This window comes from Lichenostomus cassidix, chromosome 1Aa, assembly GCF_008360975.1.
Source record: "Lichenostomus cassidix isolate B80296 chromosome 1Aa, HeHo_3.0, whole genome shotgun sequence".
Lineage (NCBI taxonomy): Eukaryota > Metazoa > Chordata > Aves > Passeriformes > Meliphagidae > Lichenostomus > Lichenostomus cassidix.
The window spans coordinates 21514384-21531528 of NC_139480.1; the positions used below are offsets into that span (position 1 = coordinate 21514384).

Here is a 17145-nt window from a genome sequence, read left to right on the forward strand (position 1 = left end):
TATTTTTTCATTTGGCATAGTTTTCTCAGCAGGTTTTGCAGCTTTATGTCCATCATACCCTTTTGCCATTTGGAAGAGTGGAGTAACTCCACTCTCCCTACATGTTCCCCCATTCCCCTTTATGTCCATTTCCTGCTTGCTTCCAACCACCCCTGTCTCCCTTCTAGAAAGAAAATGTTAACACCAGCCCCTACCACCTTAGGCAGTCAGTAAGTCACCTGTACACTCCTTTTTGTACTACTTAGAAACGTGAAAACTACCTACTATTCTCTTCAAGTCTACCCTTCAACAAAATACTGGCAGTCAGTCAGTGTGGTATCCCCAGCCTGCCAGTCAGGCCGTATGGTCTTGCCGCTTTCTCATTCTCAGCCACTTTCTCTGCCGAAGTTATTTCATGGTCTGATACCTAAATTATAAAGTTCTGGGGTCATAGATTGTCTCTTTGGCCTGTGTTTCTAAGCATGTAGCACTTTGGAGTCCTGGTCAATGATCAGGAGTCAAAATGTTCCCAGTGTAAGCTGTCACTGTCTGTCTGGAGTGGCACTTGAAGGAATGTAATGCATGTCTTTACCACTGTCTTTTCCAACCAGTTCCAGCCGCTTCTGTAACGGAGTCATAGTTCTTACCCTACTAGTCTTAGTCTTTAAATCTTTTTAATCCCTACAATACTAGATTGCTTGCCTCTACCTAGTCTTCTTTCCTACTTGCCTGAGTTAGTTCAGATTGCTTTCACAATGCTTAAACTCAAGCAGAGATGTCACTGAGAGCCACAGAAAGAAGTAGGTCGCCACTCTGCAAGGCCAGTGCCTGTAGTTCACCCTAGCATAGAGGAGATGATGCAGGAAATGTGTATTTGCTTTTGGGCTGGAACGGGGCAGAGACACTGTGGACGGATCCTAGGACCACTTGAGAATGTGACATAAACATGAAATTCTTGGTAGTCTTAATTCAGTCAACTCTGGTGAGTCACAGAGGATGTGACAATTTTTGTAGCCTTTGCATCTGGACTAAAATTGAAAGTTGCTTGCAAAGATGGCAAAAGGCATACTCAGAATGCTATTCTGCCAGAATTAATATCCTTGTCTAAAAGAACACCCAAAGAATATGCTAAAACTGCTGCAATAGCTTTTGTTAGTTTTTACCATCATTTGAAAATATATTTATTTGTCCTATCTCGATCCAAAAAAATGGATAATTTTTTGGCTAACAGATTCCAAAAGATGAAATAAATGCACAACCTGAAACAGGCAGTGCAACATGGAAATAGCAGCCAAACAATGATTTTGAATTAAAGGTAACTTGGAAAGCATGGCAACAAATTCCATTAAGAAGGAAAAAAAACTATTTGTGAAAAAGCAAGAAAAATATTGCTGCTTCTAAGCTCTCCCCAAATATCTTCCCAATATTTTCCAAGGTTGAGAAAGTGTGGAGAAAAAATAGATTTGTATTTTTTTCTTAACTGCATGACAATATAGCACCTTATTTGCCTTTTGCATTTGCATGTTGTTTAAACAGGACAGCTAAAGCTCATTGGTGCAGCAATTTGAAAAAAGCGATCACTCCAACAATTTTTAAAAGTAGGGTCTTAAGTAATTTTTTTAGTCACAGTCATAACTTTTAGTAATTCCTCATAATCTTTACTCAAGTTCTTAATTTTTTAAATTCCATTTTGTTTCAAAATATTTACCAGTTTTCTTGAATGTATATCATAGCAATAAAAAAAATGTAATGTATTACACCAGATCTACTTTTCTGTTACTTCCTGCTTGCCTACAGCTGGCAAAGGTAAGTTTTTAGTTGTTTTTCTGTTGTTAAAACATATTTAGTAACAGATCTTCTGTTACTGTTTGACAATGTTATTTCTACTACTTGATTGACTGAAAAAGATGATCTGTCATGGATCTTTCTTTTAGAATTAAATCTAGCAAATATTTATACTTTTACATCAATACTGTTGCTTATTTTGCCCAAATTATGTATTAGCAAATTCTGCTGTCACAAGCTGTATTGTGTTCAATAGGTTACCTTATACTTTATGATCATCAGGATACTGTATAAGTATGCTGGATCTCTTTCATTGCAACATCCAGTCTCCTGATTTTAAAATACTTAATTACTTTTTAGTACCTATACCTTCTCTCATAAAAAAGGCGCATCTTTTATAATTCTGTGGTTAACCAGAGAAAAAAACAAAAGGTTAGTTTAGGAAAGATTCCGCTCTGTATAGTTTATACATGATGGCAAAAAGAAATATTAATATTTTTCTTTTTTGTCATCTGTCTTACTACAAAAATCTCTTGATAAACCTGATATTCTTATAAGAAGGAAAACTTATAAGTAATGTTGAAATCAGTCACTTGCGCATTAAATATAATGGTTTTGGAAGAGTTTTATCTGTGTTTGGACATTTTGGAAACGATAGATAACTTCATATGTTGTTCAGTACTTTTGGTAATGTAGTTGTGTTGATATCAGTTGTTTATCTTTGAATTAATGTGTTTCAATACAGTTAAATTGCACTAATTGAGAGAGAGCATTTCCTGTATCTATGTAAAAAATATGAGCTAGGTTTGTCATTAAGGATAGGCTAGTCTAATGCTCATTGAAATATTGCTAATCTATGTAATTACATATGCTACAGATTGTTCAACCATTTTAAGTACACACTGCTGTTTCTCTGGGATGATGGTCTCATACCTTACACCATCGACATATTGTCATACTGTTTATTTGCTACATCCACCTTGGTGAAATCTGTCACATGGATGTGACTCCTGCTTTGACAATGCAAAGTCAAGTGATATGAATTAGTTTCTGCATCTTTCTGGGATTTGATGTTGCAGATCCTTCAGCTTGAATTAAATAATTCTTCCATCCACAAATACAGCTGAAAGTTGGACTTGACATGGATCAATATGATCTGGGGCTAAATTTCTAAATGTGACTGATTATGTTAGCATCATGCCCACAGATCAATATTGAGTTTTATTATGAACCTGACTCTATAATTGGGTTTAATCAATAAACTTTTGTCTCCTTTCTTTAGAAATTTTAGATTTCTACTACGCAGGTTTTCAAAATTGCATTTAGGATACACTTAGATCTATACTTTTCTGGTAACGAATATAAAAAGACCTAGGTTTGAATTTAAAGGAACAAAGAGCTAAGACCCTATTGAAAGGGGAAGTCAATTTTTAAGTTGATAGGACTGTTCAACCCAGTACAGTCTATAGAATCCAAGACAGCTAATGTGCTAATACATAACTAGTCCTTTTGGGCACTGTAAGGCTTTTTCTGTCCATACTAGATAGATAATTCACATTGAAGACTTTGACAAAACATAGCATTAATGAAAGCAATCACTAGAGCTTCTCTTTTGATAAACCCGCGGGGTTTAAAGGCGTTGAAAGATGCAATCTGTGAAGAACAATAAATTTGGGCCTTTGATTGAAGTGCCATTTGGGATGGTATGTTTTCTCAATGTATTTACACAAAAATGCTGCTCCCTTTTTCAGTACACTTTGCTGGAAGGTTGAAGGAGCTCTTTGCCATTACTACATTAAGGTTTGTCTCATTAAAAGCCGAGTACAAAAAGAAGGCTGGAAATGACCTAGCTCAAGCCAGTGTGTTCATTTCTGCTCCAGTTTGCCATTTGAGAAGTAGGCTTCAAGCCATGATGAATATTTCTATTAAGTGGTACTTTGAACTGCAGTAGAGATGCTCTTTCTTTTCTGAAGAAATAAATGCATAAACCTGTTTGGGGTTTTTTACGTTTTTTGCTTTTTGGGGTTTTTTTTTAACATTTTGTGGGGTTTTTGCTAAAATTAGAAAGAGAGCCATACAAAACCAGGAAATTATAGAATATTTTTCTTTTCTACTCAGAGCATTGTTTTTAAATTGAAACATTTGCAGAGCCCACTAGAAAATAATGCTTTAAGACTTTTTTAATGTACTATGTTGTGTCAGCCTTTCTAAATTTTGGTTTATCTGTCAGTGGGTAGCAATTTTTTTTTCACCGTTACAGTCCATAGATTGGCATGATATAAAAATAATTCAGAAATAATATTTTCAGATTAAAAGATCAAGACTCGATAATAAGTCACCTGCAAGCATTTCTCTATATGAGCTATTTCTCTGAGATACTTTCCAGAAAGCTTAGATATTAAGACTTGTATGCTATGTGTACACTTGTATTTGTAAAACTGAACACACACTCACATGTTTTGTTCTGCGCATTTTTCCTTTGTGTAACAGATACAGAACGTGGCCAGAAACATGGCATGGATGAGTTTATTTCTGCTAATCCCTGCAAATTTGACCATGCTTCCCTCTTTAGACTGCTTCAGAGGCAGACCTTGGATCACAGATTGAATGACTCCTATTCTTGTTTGGTGAGTACTGGCTGGAAAAAAGATATAAAGAAGTGGGAAATAGTTGTTACAAAGTAGTCTTTTCTTCCTCATTCCTTCAACAGCCGCGGTTGTAGTTGGAATAAAGGGTCCAATCGATTGGTTTTAAATTTGAAAATTATATACTTGCAAGCTGCTGCTGTGCCACTCAATAGAAAGCAAAGAGACACAAACTGTCTCCAATTTTATCAGCTGAAATTTATCATGTCCTCTGGGGAGGTTTGAATAAAACCAAAAAGTTTTGATAATGGTAAGAACTCCTGTGGCAGGATTTACTGATACCTGTACAGGCATTTTAAGGTCCGAATGTAGTTTCCTCATTTCAGACATTTTCATCTCTCTAGTAATTCTTCATTCCACTCTGGTGTGAAGGAAAAAAACCAAAGAAGGGTGGAAGACCCATAATTGACATGTATGGGCATATACATATTACCTGAATTGCAAGTAAAAAAGGGGAGTATTATTATTAAACAAAAGCAAATAGAATGTGATCTCTGTATCAAAATTAATGTTTTCCACATTCAAAGACAGCTATAGAAGGTAAGATATTGGCTGCAGTTTCCTTTTCCTACAATCATTTTCTATTCTGTGCTTTGTGGACTAGTTGAGGATAAGTCTCTTTCAGGTTTTGTTTTCATTAGGGAAAACCAGCAACAATCTTGTGGAAGTTCATCGGATTATACACAGTCATTAACCAGGTTTGTATGGGTCAGACCTCATAACTTCCTGAGGCTTTATTTTTCACCTGATATCGTGTCTGAAACAGTGATCTCTCACTAAGGATCTAAAATGCCTCACAACACATTTTTTTTTCCTTTTACTGTCCCAACAGCAACAAAAAAAATAATGTGGATTTTTACTTCTTTTTTCCATTGTTCTAACTAGCCTTGTAATACAAAGATAATATTTGGACTTTTTAGGTTTGTTTGCAGTTGTTAAAAAGGGAAAAAAAATATTATTTGATTACAGTTGCCTCCCTTTTAAAATACTGCCAGATACGTATGTATAGAAAAGTTAAAGGACTCGTTTTCTATCTGTGGGTTGCACACTGAATCAAAGAGGCCTGAAGGTACATCTGTACAAAGTAATTGGCACTCAAAGAGAAAATGGTTAGCTTTCTACCAGTGCATTGGGGTCAAAATCTTTTTCTATAATAATAATATAGTAAGACACTTAATATAACCTTGAAATCAGGAACTTTTAGAAAAGGTTAGGTGAAATGCACAGTGCTATAGCAACCATAAAGCAGATGTATTTCTTGCCATTCTTTTTTAAATTCAGCTTTCAATAAGTGGAATGGGTAATAATTTTTTTAATTGCATATGTAACTATATTTTTTATTTTAAAAAAATTGGGAATGTCAAGATAACAATAGAATACAGGCTTGTAAGTCTGATTTTTCTTTCTCTAACAGCTCATTTCCTATAATTTTTTAGAAACAATTCATCCCTTTCTTTCAACAAATGCAGTGTAACCACATATACAACTCATAAAAAAAATTAAGACGTGTAGGAATTAATATTATGCACTGTTCTGTACTAAATTACATTATGACCTTAACTTCTTCAGTTCTACATTTTCCTTGGTATAGGGAGAGTATTGAGGAGGTTGAGAGTTTTGAGGTTTTTTTCAATTATAAAATAAAAAAATATGCGGTTATCTAAAATCACTACTTTGTAGGATATAGTTGTTATGTGTTTGTGAGACTTGTGCATTATATGGGATTGAACAAGGGCAAGGAAAGCAGACATTTATATGAAGAATGACCATACAAACAGATATTTTAAGGGGGACTGAAGTTAAATTATTGAGTTCTTTAAATTTTTTTATTCTTGTCACAGTTTTATCGTATGAGAATGAGCAGAAATTTAATAACTGTTTGCTTTTGTACTGTTAGGCAATGGTATGCAACATTTTGTTATGTTTTCCATGAAAATGTAGGGAGACATAAGTGAAAATGACAACATATTTGTAGAATATCAATCACAATAATCACTGCTGATTGTATCTAGGTGTAGGATACATATTATTGCAAAAAAAAATCTGTTAAAATCCCTTTTCTTTTTTCTTTCAATAGAATACCATATTTTCTATCAAACACTGTGTAAGCTACATGAGGCACTGCAACATGATCAGACATTAGATTAAAATGCTGAGTACTGTTCTGGGGTCTTTAATAAAGATAAGTGTTCTCTAGAAACAGCTGAAGCTCCTTAAAGGCAGTTGAAACATTGACTTCAAATCAAAGAAAATAATTAGGAGCAAACAAATTTATTAAATATGAAATACCTTTGAGGTGTTCTTGTTTGCAGATAATATGTTCAGTTGAAGAGCTGGGGGAGAATATAAAGTTTGAACTCCTATCTTATGCAAGTTTTTTAGTAAAGTTAAAGCACAGATTTTTTTAAAACAGATGTGAATATATTTTTGAGTATTTTTCAATGGTATTTTTGTATAAATATTAAACATCTGATCTTGCAGAAGTATTCACAAGCTTTAGGGAAATGTTGGTCTTCAGCTGCTATATTGATGTCACAAATTCATGACTTTGCAAAATCCTTTTGCTTATCCAAGTTATTATATATTTGAGTTCAGGTATTCCTCAATCTCTCTTAACCATTTGATGAGATGGAATGATGAAAGATAATGAAAGGGAAATATCCTAGCAATTAAAACAAGAACAGAGAAAAATGCATATGTGGAACAGTTATTCAGTTGTTGTAGATTCCCAAAGTTTTATATATTTATCCATGCTGCTTTTGGAAGCTCACTGGGCTACTTATTATCATATTTCTGCATCAAGAATCAATTCTATTTTTTACACTCCGGATTCACTCAAGATCTGGTTTTGTGGCGTGACGGAGTCTGTACTTTGCACATGTCTATGTCAGGGTTATGCCGTTCTGGTCTCATCAAGACTCTGACCAAGAAAGCTCTTAGTAAACCTGAAAATATCCAATTGTTATTTAAGGTCAAATCTTATTCATCTTACTCAGGTGGTGTTTAACAAACTACCTAGCTTTGTATCTCTTTACTACTAAAAGTTGTTCATAAGTTATTAAAAGTCCATGCATGTTACATGGGTAAAGGTTTTAATTGTGCTCAAAATATTAAAGTTGCAGTCACAGAGAGCTGGCCTTCCAGAAACTGTTTTAATGTCCATGTTAATGTCCCTCAGCATTACCCAAACATTAGTTTGTGTTTTACAATTGATTACTAAAACAAAATTAATTATTTTAAAGGGTTAGTTTATTTTATATTAGGTTTTGATATAACTTAATCTGTACCAGGCTTTGGATGTATTAACATGTTGTTTGTAAACTATATCTTTCATAGTAGTGGTAACTGATAACTGCAAATAGTTTCCTGACATTTAATGCTTTCAGTAAGAGGGCTATTGTAGGATCTAACTTGCAGTGCTGTCAGCATTAGTCAGATGTAAATCATTGTAGCATAAAAAGTTTATGTAATGGACATAAAAATATATGTTTCAGTTTTAAATCAAACAAAGAATGGAAACATATATTTTTATAAATCCCAAAATGTTGCATGGCTTTTTGCCTTTTTTCTTTCAGGGCTGGTTTAGCCCAGGTCAAGTCTTTGTGTTGGATGAATACTGTGCTCGCTACGGAGTGAGAGGCTGTCACCGCCATCTCTGCTATCTCGATGAACTGATTGAATATTCAGAAAATGGTTCTGTTATTGATCCAACCTTACTCCACTACAGCTTTGCATTTTGTGCTTCTCATGTTCATGGCAACAGGTAATGTAATGATGTATTTCTTAATTCACAGTATTTAAAAGCATAGTCTCAGTAAAAGTATTTATAGGCTCTTGCATTCACCAGGTAGGGAACTGCACACAACAGAAGTCAGCTTATGAAAGTTTCTTCAGGGGTACTGGATGTTTCATACAGATTATTGTTTAAAAAAAATCTCCTTACAGTATGTATTGTCTTTATGCAATATGTTTTCAAGATCAAAGGATCTTTTCCTTTCAAAGGGTGCTCTTCTTCATTCCACATTTGTGTTGTGGTAACAAATGGTGTTTCCAGTAAACATTTAGAACAATTTTGCAGTGTAACCTAAATTTTGACTCTTTCTCTGTAGTCTGTAGCTTGGCAACTAGTCATACTCAGTTGAGTTCTTCTGTCTGTGCTATCACAGTGAGAAATAACATATATTGGGAATTGGATGTGGCCCCCCAGCCAGGAAGAGCTAGGACACTTCTGGAATCCTTTCCACTAGACAGGTAGACTACTTCAGGAGCTTTTGGCCACAGTGATGAATCTTGGGGTGATATCTTCACTCCACTTGCAAATGAAGGACGTAGAAAAATTGATTTCTTTGCTATGCTAAGCGCATTCTTTAAAAGAAGCACTTCTTCATCATGTCTTCTTCCAGGCTGTGAGAGGACTAGCTCTGCTGTTGGAGAGCAGCTATTGCAGATGAGAACATTGGATAGCTCAGGTCGGGAGGGACAACAGGAGGTCTCTAGGCAAACCTCCTGCATGAAACAGGGTCAGGTACTAGGTCAGACCAGGTTGCTCAGGGCTTTTTCCAGTCAGGTCTTTACCCAGTTTGAACCTTTCTAATTTTAGTGTAGTTATATCTATTGCCTCTTGCCTACCACCCAGTAGTTCTGAGGTGCTGTCATTCAGCCTACCTCAACACCTCCTATTCTGCAGGCTGAGCAAGCCCAGCTCCCTCAGCCTCACCTCCGAGCACGTGCTCCAGTCTCTATCACAGTGGCAATTCAATGAACTTGCTCCCTGTCTTCCTTGTATTAGAGTGGGGAGTAGGACAGGCAATCTATCAAATTATAGGAGAACATGCATTTATACCCTATTCTGTGCACTAGATTTGTAGATTGCTGTATGGAATATGTTTAAGAAGTTCAAAAATAACAAGGGGAAACCCAATAAATCCTCCCACCTAATCCAATCCTGTCACTAAGGGAAAACATCACAGTCCCAAAAAGAAATTACTGTGTTTCTGTCAGTAAATCCCCAAAACTGAATCTTGGTAGAGATTGGGAGAGAGAAAGATTCTCTGTCCAAGATGTATGCTTATGTTGCTTTGCAAACAGTCAGCCATAGAGGCTGTTTTACTTGTCCTCAAGCCAGAAAACAAGAGGCAATCTTTAGGAAGGATATTGTTTCCTTCATTGGCTCAGACAAAGCCTCATCTGGAGCTGGGCATCTGTGACCTGAGTGATTTCATAGTGGTAGATAAACAATATGTAATATGTGATAGTAATATCCAAAATTGAAATGTGCTTGAATGTGCTTGAAATGCTGTCAAGAATCTTAACATTCATTCTGGTAAGTTAGGAGATTTCTGGCTTTTATTTGGTAACCTATTCTCTGTAAAAGCATGCTTCTTTGTCAGTTCGTCAAGAACCTGACACATTCATATTTCCTATTGAGTCTGTCTTTATTGTTTGTCGCATTTTTATTACTGGTTTCAACCTAAGAAGACAAATATATGTGATAATTGCTCAAACTTATTTCAAGAATTCAAAAGAAGGGTAGATACATTTCTTTTTATTTCATAATTTGAGTGAAGGACAACAGTGCGCACAGTGCATGAAAATATCTCAGGGAGCACATCATTTACACAGTGGTAAGCACTCTGTATTCTGTCTATTCCTACTGTACAGATATTCTCTGAATAGCATTATGAGTGTTTTAGGAATAAAAGAAGTGTTGAACAGAGAGGGTCTGACTAGAACTGAGATATTGTAAAAAGGAAGAAAAAAGAAACATGAAAGAAAAAAAGTAAGTCAAGGACAGAGGCAGACACACTCACTCAGAATGACAGACATACATATACGGGCACATAATATACCCACTCATTCATTTACTGCAGCACTAAGAAATAGTAAAAGGTAAAAAAGAATTTCACAGACAATGCACGACAGGCCAAAGTTCTAGGCTGGTCCCTCGCGTTATACATCTCTGTTTTGTAACTCAGGCTGGGAATCAGAAAGACCACAGAACAAAGGGCTTTATACTCTGGGCATGATGTATTTAATTTATATGTCACCTTTGCTTCACAGAGGGATCTTAGACCCTCCCCTAGCCTGAGAAAGATCATCAAAATTGATCTCAAAGTCAGGTGGTGGAGGAGCATGCAGAAATGCAGCCATATCTCTAGTTCATATTGTCCATTTCTTTTATGGATGAATTTTAAAATAACAGGCAATCTAGTGACATCAGTCAAACAGTCAGATACAAGTGTCTCTCACCTTCATTTCTGGTCATGAGAAACTCAGTCTGAACCAGCTTTGGCTTTTTTCACCCTTCATATGTTTTCAAAACTCTTCCAAGATTTTTTTGAACATTCAGGTATGTCTTACAGTCTTTTACTGCACCCTAGGACTTGGAACATGTTTCATGCCGCAGGCTGTAAAGATCTTGCAGAATTTAATACAGTAACCATGGGTTTATTTTGAAACACCTGGAATAAATGTGTTAAAGTTTTGTTGTCCTGGAGCTTCAGGGGCATTTGGAGCACAGAGGAGATCTGAACTGACCTCCAGTGTAGGCTGTGTGCATCAGACCTTGTCTCCTGGTCTCAGGACCAGAGACAGACAATAGTCCACAGACTTTTTTTTTTCTTTCTTGAGATGAAGATATAGGTAACAACTTCTGACAGATTTATCAAGCATGGTGGTACTTTGTGTGTCTTATGCCAGTGTTGTTGGTTTGGGAACAGAAATGTTTAGTCAGAGTCAAACACAATGTGCTGAGTCCTAGACTGAGAAATTCAGGGCTTATTTGTGCCTTTCCTTTCCTTTTTAGTAGTCCATTACAACTGGGCTAACAAACTGCTAGTGTAGAAAAGGTATTTCTGCTTTTGTAGATGACAGTGTTGAGACATTCTCTTTCTAAATAGCCAAGAAAGGAAATATTTCACTAAAAGAAATGCTTTGCTTTGTTCAAACAAATACACACCCTTGTTTCTGAATCAACTATTTTCTTTTCTCTAATAAATAAAATCATCTTTCATTGTCTGTACTTCTGGTTCTATATAATTTTACGATAGCATCTCCTTTGGCTTCTCATCGGAATGATTTTCTTTTGAAATATTCCATGGTCATTCCCATGAAATATTCTATATGGTCCCCATCAATATGGTTAGTTCACAAGTAAACCTTTTGCTCTGCACTTATGCATAAACTTATTGCTGGTGAAAGTGAAATGGGCAGAACAAGGAACTGTAGGACATTCCTGAATACTGACATTTCAGTCTAAACAGTCCAGGTAGGAGCTATTGTTTTCTTCCCCATCACATTCACTCTTGTCTACTTTTCATGCTGTGACTTCTATTCAGTCCCTCTTGCTTGAAATGAATGCTGGTAGGTATCACATGAAGTGTGAAGTGACTTCTTTCCACCTGCTGAGTTACAGACTGAATTGAAAAATTCAAAATTCAAGCGTATTCCCTTGTTATAAGTTTTTCTATTCAGAAAGATATCTGATATATTGAAAGTTCAGATATGAGAAGTGAATGTGAAAGTAATGCTACAAAAATCACTATATAAAGGAAGATAAATAGGTTGGGTTTTTTTTTTTTCCTTTATAGTAACAGCTTCTGCACGTGTGTGTTTCCATAGAACAGTCATATTGAGTCAGGGCTCTTCTAAGCCGGTCAGTCATCTGTCTCCAGCATTGACCTGCTTGTCAAAAACAGGGCAAGCATCTGCAGTATTTCCTCTTTCAGACCCCCAACTCTTTGCAGCTCAGAATATGCCTGTTTGGTAACCTGAAGTGAGTCTTCGTTTCAGATACTTGTCCATTGCATCCCTGTAAGCCCTTTTCACCCCCAACACCTCTAGCAGCAGGTTCCACAACACAGCCTCCTCTTGCTTGAAGAGCTCTTGCTTTGGAGAGTGCTATGCATTCATATATGTCTTAATTTTTCAGTGTTTTGTGATAAGAAACATTCATTGCAATTTTACACTTTGTGTCAGAGAAATCATGCCTTTTAAATCTGGGACAAGGAACTTCATTAAAATAAAATAATATCATTACTTTGCTCTGTCTCCTGATTTTTTTTCTGGAATTTCTGAATCGGTATTTTTGTCTCTGATTAACTTAATTCTGAAGTGAGGTTGAAGGTTTCTCCTTCATTTTGTATCTTTCATAAACAATATGTAATGAGACTTAAACTAAAATTCCAGAACTTGTCAGTAGTTTCACCATTTATCTGCACATGGTCATCATCTGACCTGAAAGGTTTTGTCCAGTTTATGTCTTCCCAGAAGTTTTAAATTTTCACACACATAATTTTATCTATAAAACATTTGAAAATCATGTACACTTTTTCTTAGATGGTTTTCCCAGAAACAATTCCTAACAGGATTTTCTGAAACATTTCAATTTTAAGGATTTGAAAATGTTTCCTTCGTTTGCTATGCTTCTTATTCTCTCAACCCAACATGTTCTGTCTGTGTTGTAAAAATAGCAGGTATGAAGTCTTCTTTCACTGTTTTTTATTGGCAATTGGACCTTCTGCTTTAAGCTTAGATCCGTTCCAAGGCTGTCCAACAGCTGGAGGAAGGAGCCTGAGTTCCTTTACTGTGTGGATCTTTAGAGACGTGTGTTACATCAGAAGTTACATTACATCAGTCTGCTAGTCTGTCTCGTTTGATACAGCTCTTAGAGATGGAGCAAGAGTCTTTCACTTTTGTAGTTTGTCTCATTTTCTATCACCCCTCTATAATGAAAATGGAGAGTGTGGCTTTCTCATACTTAAGCCCATGTTTTTATTTAGAAATCATTTGTTATCAGCCACCATTTGCACAGAACAATGGAATGAGAAAATAGGCCTTGTAGGATTGATATGCTATGTGAGTTTGTGCAGCTAAATGAGAAGTGGTATTCTCTCAAAATGAAAAACTATCCCTCTTCTTCAAGTGAACATAATCTTCCTCTTTTCTGAGGCTTGTTGGGCATTGCTGAGAATAGAAATTTTTCACGAGGTCTTTCAGTTTTATATACTGCCCGGTGCGAAGCATCTTGCATCATCCAATTAACCCTTCTTTTTGGAAGCTGGTCATCTCCAAGGTCTGTGAAGCACAGAGGAAGGTAAACTTTTAATTTAATCTGTATTCTCCTTTTTAAGTGGTTTGCTTATGAGCATCACACCCCAAGCCTCTGGTTGGAGACGTCTCTAAATAATTACATTTGGAGTAACTGTTTTAGTTTCTGTATATATTTTTAATGTATGTCATTCAATTAGTGACACAGTTTTACTCTTGTAAATAGCCATAAAAAATTGTCAGTAGGGTTCTCTTTTATTCAAAGCCAGAAGCAAAGAACTTCAGCTTGTTGCAGTGCCAACTGAAGCCATGTTGTTTAAAGGAAGGCTCCTGCCCTGTGTTGGAAAGTGTTCCTAGCTATAATAATGTTATAACAAAGGGTGTCCTCACTACATGATTAACTGAGGCACATTTTTCAATGTCTCAAAATAAATCTGCTGCTGAAAAGCCTCAGAGAAAATTTCAATAGAAAATTAAACATAATTCATACATTATTAAGAAATATCGGAGCAAAGTTCTGGGTATTTAAGGTAGTACTTGCCATCTTAGGCAATGAAGGGATGTTATTACATACTCTTACCTTCTCTAAACATTATACAGTATTTTGTCATTAATTTTAACTGATTACTGCCTTTACATACCCTTATATGTTTAGGTAAAGTGATACTATATTAATACATGCTTTGCTTTTCAGTAGAAGGGCATTAATGAATCTCACCTAAAATAAAACTGCATAAAAGATAATTAAAATTAATCCAGTTTATCATCTTAATATGTTTTAGTGACCTTCAGAATTGTTCTTTTTCATTCAGTTGTGAAAAAAGGGCATGACCTGTAAGCAGATGTCAGAGCAGCCTGAGAAATGCATACAGCAGAAGGCTCTATTGTGCCAGCTTTATGTCAGAATATTTGAAGAATAGTTAATATAAACAACAAAATGCTCGGTCTTCAAGTGTCTGCTGGTTAAAGCTATGTTTGAATGCCATGTGGTGATGCACTGTCTTCATTTTCTGTTAATAAAAAGACGTCTGCTCTCTCTGCTTCTAAGCTGATAGGAGAAATCATTGTTCTTAGATTTCTCTAACATAAATCATAGACTCTGCAAAAGCCTTAGTTAATACAGTTATGTTTTAAAGGCAATTTTAGATATTTCAGTTCTTGAATAGTAAGTCCTAGAAATAGATAATAAAAATTCTACATCAAAATTCTAAACAATTTAATCTTTGGTTTACTAAGAAAAAACAGTCAAAATATTATCTTGCTAATTTGAAACTTGTCACTGTTCTTTCATTTGATTGTGCATCCCACTGAATATAAAAGCAAGTGCTTAGAAAGCACTGAAGTCTTCTAAAACAATTGGTTTCTAGAAGAAAAGATGCCATTTAAGGAGTTTTTTTTGTTTTATCTGAGTCCTTGAAATGTAGTTTATTATAGAAATGTCTTAAAGATCTCAGCTGAAGTAATTTTTTTATTTATTTATTTTTCACCATAACTTCTCATCTTTCTCTGGCAAATTCTTTCTGGTCAGCCTTACTGTTCATACCTCTGTGTATGTTAGAATATTAATCTGTGCATTGCTTTCCTCATCATCTTTGTTTTCATGACAGACCAAAGTGTTGGTCCATGTTTTTAATGAGGAAAGTTCACTGAAAGGACTGTTAACATTTTTTAAATCCATAAAGATACAAAAAACCAGCAGTATCAATGATGTTCCTGAGGGAAAAAGTCAGCCATATTCAGTTAGCATTTCCCAGGCTGTCTTAGAAAAGCAGTCTTGCTTAAGGTAACAATTCACTCTCCAAGAGGCCACTAGGAGAAGCTGTTTCCAAATTTGAGGGCTGAAAACAATCCACAGTCAACCCAGTGTCCATGGTATCTAATTCACATTGGAACTGGAATACAATTTTATCTCACGTGCCATAGGTATTCACAATAATCTTAATCCTACAATTCATCAAGTGACCTCTGCAAATTATTGCAGGTTTTAAGACTTCTAGAGGTCAAAATAATTCTAGAGGGTACTCCAAGCCTTGAAGGATTATATCAAATGAGGAAAAAGTCCATTCCAACAGGAAAACTGAAATCCACCACCTAATCAATCAATTTCTCTCAAGAAACTGCTGTAAGGCCAACAATCTTGCAAGATTTGTGTGGTGAAAATAAGTTTTGAAATTCTGGTCATCTTTTATTTTTGGTTTATTATTTAAGTGGTTGATGGACTAACAGCTACCTTCCACTTGAATTTACTTGCTCTAGTTCATGAGGTATTTTATTGACATCTCTTTTGATATTTAAGTCTGAGTGAATTAAACAATTTGACTTATGACCAGAGATAACATTACATCAGTGCCAGTTGGTCTGTTATCTGACCAGGTAAGACAGGCCAATCCAAATCCAATTGACAGAGTGCTCAAAAAATGGAAAACTAATATAAGTAGAGAGAGAGTGCTACTCAGGTTTTGAGTGTTCACTGTTTCACCTAGTTTTCTAATTCTAAAAACTGTTGTGAACAATAAGGTGGAAAAAGAGCATGAGGAAAAGGAAAATTCACTCTCCATTACCTTCTTGACAAGATGATGTTAAAATGCCTCTTCTTGAGGCAGTCCATCACTTATCTTGGCGAAGTTCTTGTAAGAGGGATGCCAGGCTGCAATAGCAAAGCTTAGTACTGGTTTTGAATTCAAAAAAAGTCAAATCCAAACCGCCTAACATTTGAGGTAGTAGGAAAGACACATTTGTTGTTGCTTTTACTTGCAAAATACTTCTTGCATAGTTTATGAATGACCTAAACCTTTCAAAACTAAAGTCTGATTTACTTGGCAGGTACAGTCTTTCATAAATAAAAATAATCAGCTCAAAACAGTGCTATTTATTTTATTCAGTCTTCAAAGTAATTCAAAATGTTGTAAAAATCTAGATTAAATGAGTGGGAATTTTTACGCTATTTATCTATTTTTTCTATTTCAGCTCATCTCAGAGTCAGATTCTCTTCTTCCACAGATTCTTTTTTATCAGTAGTAGGCATATATTCCCTAAAGTAGAAAAAGCTATCACCAGCACAATATGTCTCAGAATTGTGTTTCAAAACTGCATTTTTGTATTCTTGTTGCAATAAGATTTGCAACAAGAAGAAACAAAATTTTGCTATTTTCTGAAGCATATTTTCAAGAGACGAGTTTTTCAGTCTATAGATGGTAGTTTTCCAACACCCTTTTGTGTACTCCTTCTTCTGGGACACCTAATTCTATGCAAACGTATTTAGCAGTTCTGAAAATTTTAGTTGTTGTCAACAAGCTTCCTTATGACAACAAACTCAGTGAAGTGGCAGGTCCCTGGTATGTAGCGATCCTAGCCTTAGTGCAGGTTGACAGATATGACATCCTACTGGCTCACCTTTTTCACTTACTGTTATCTGGACCCCTAGGTCCTTTCTGACATATATATGACATGCCTCGGCAAGGCTTAATATGACAGAACTATTTACTTTATCAGTCCAGAGTGCAATCTCTCTTGACAATGAAATCAGACAGCACAATTTACTTAAATTTGAGCTCATTCTATCTGTCAGAAGGCTGAGGTAAAGTATCCTGGCATCCATCAAAAGAGAGAAGATAAGTTTTTTGCTCTTTCACATCAAATTTATACAATGGTATACTGATGTGCCTGACTACTCCTGTCCCCACCATAT

General features: G+C 35.6%; 1 protein-coding gene across 7 annotated transcripts in view; it reads left to right on the forward strand.

The window, feature by feature from the left end:
- The window catches only part of CADPS2 (calcium dependent secretion activator 2), a 285481-nt gene that overhangs the window by 185303 nt on the left and 83033 nt on the right, over positions 1-17145 (forward strand). For all 7 annotated transcript variants that reach the window (XM_085042221.1, XM_085042198.1, XM_085042176.1 and 4 more), the window contains exons 12-13: positions 4255-4391; positions 7985-8172. In XM_085042221.1, coding sequence (XP_084898347.1) covers positions 4255-4391; positions 7985-8172 — 325 coding nt within the window. The remainder of the gene's footprint in view (positions 1-4254; positions 4392-7984; positions 8173-17145) is intronic.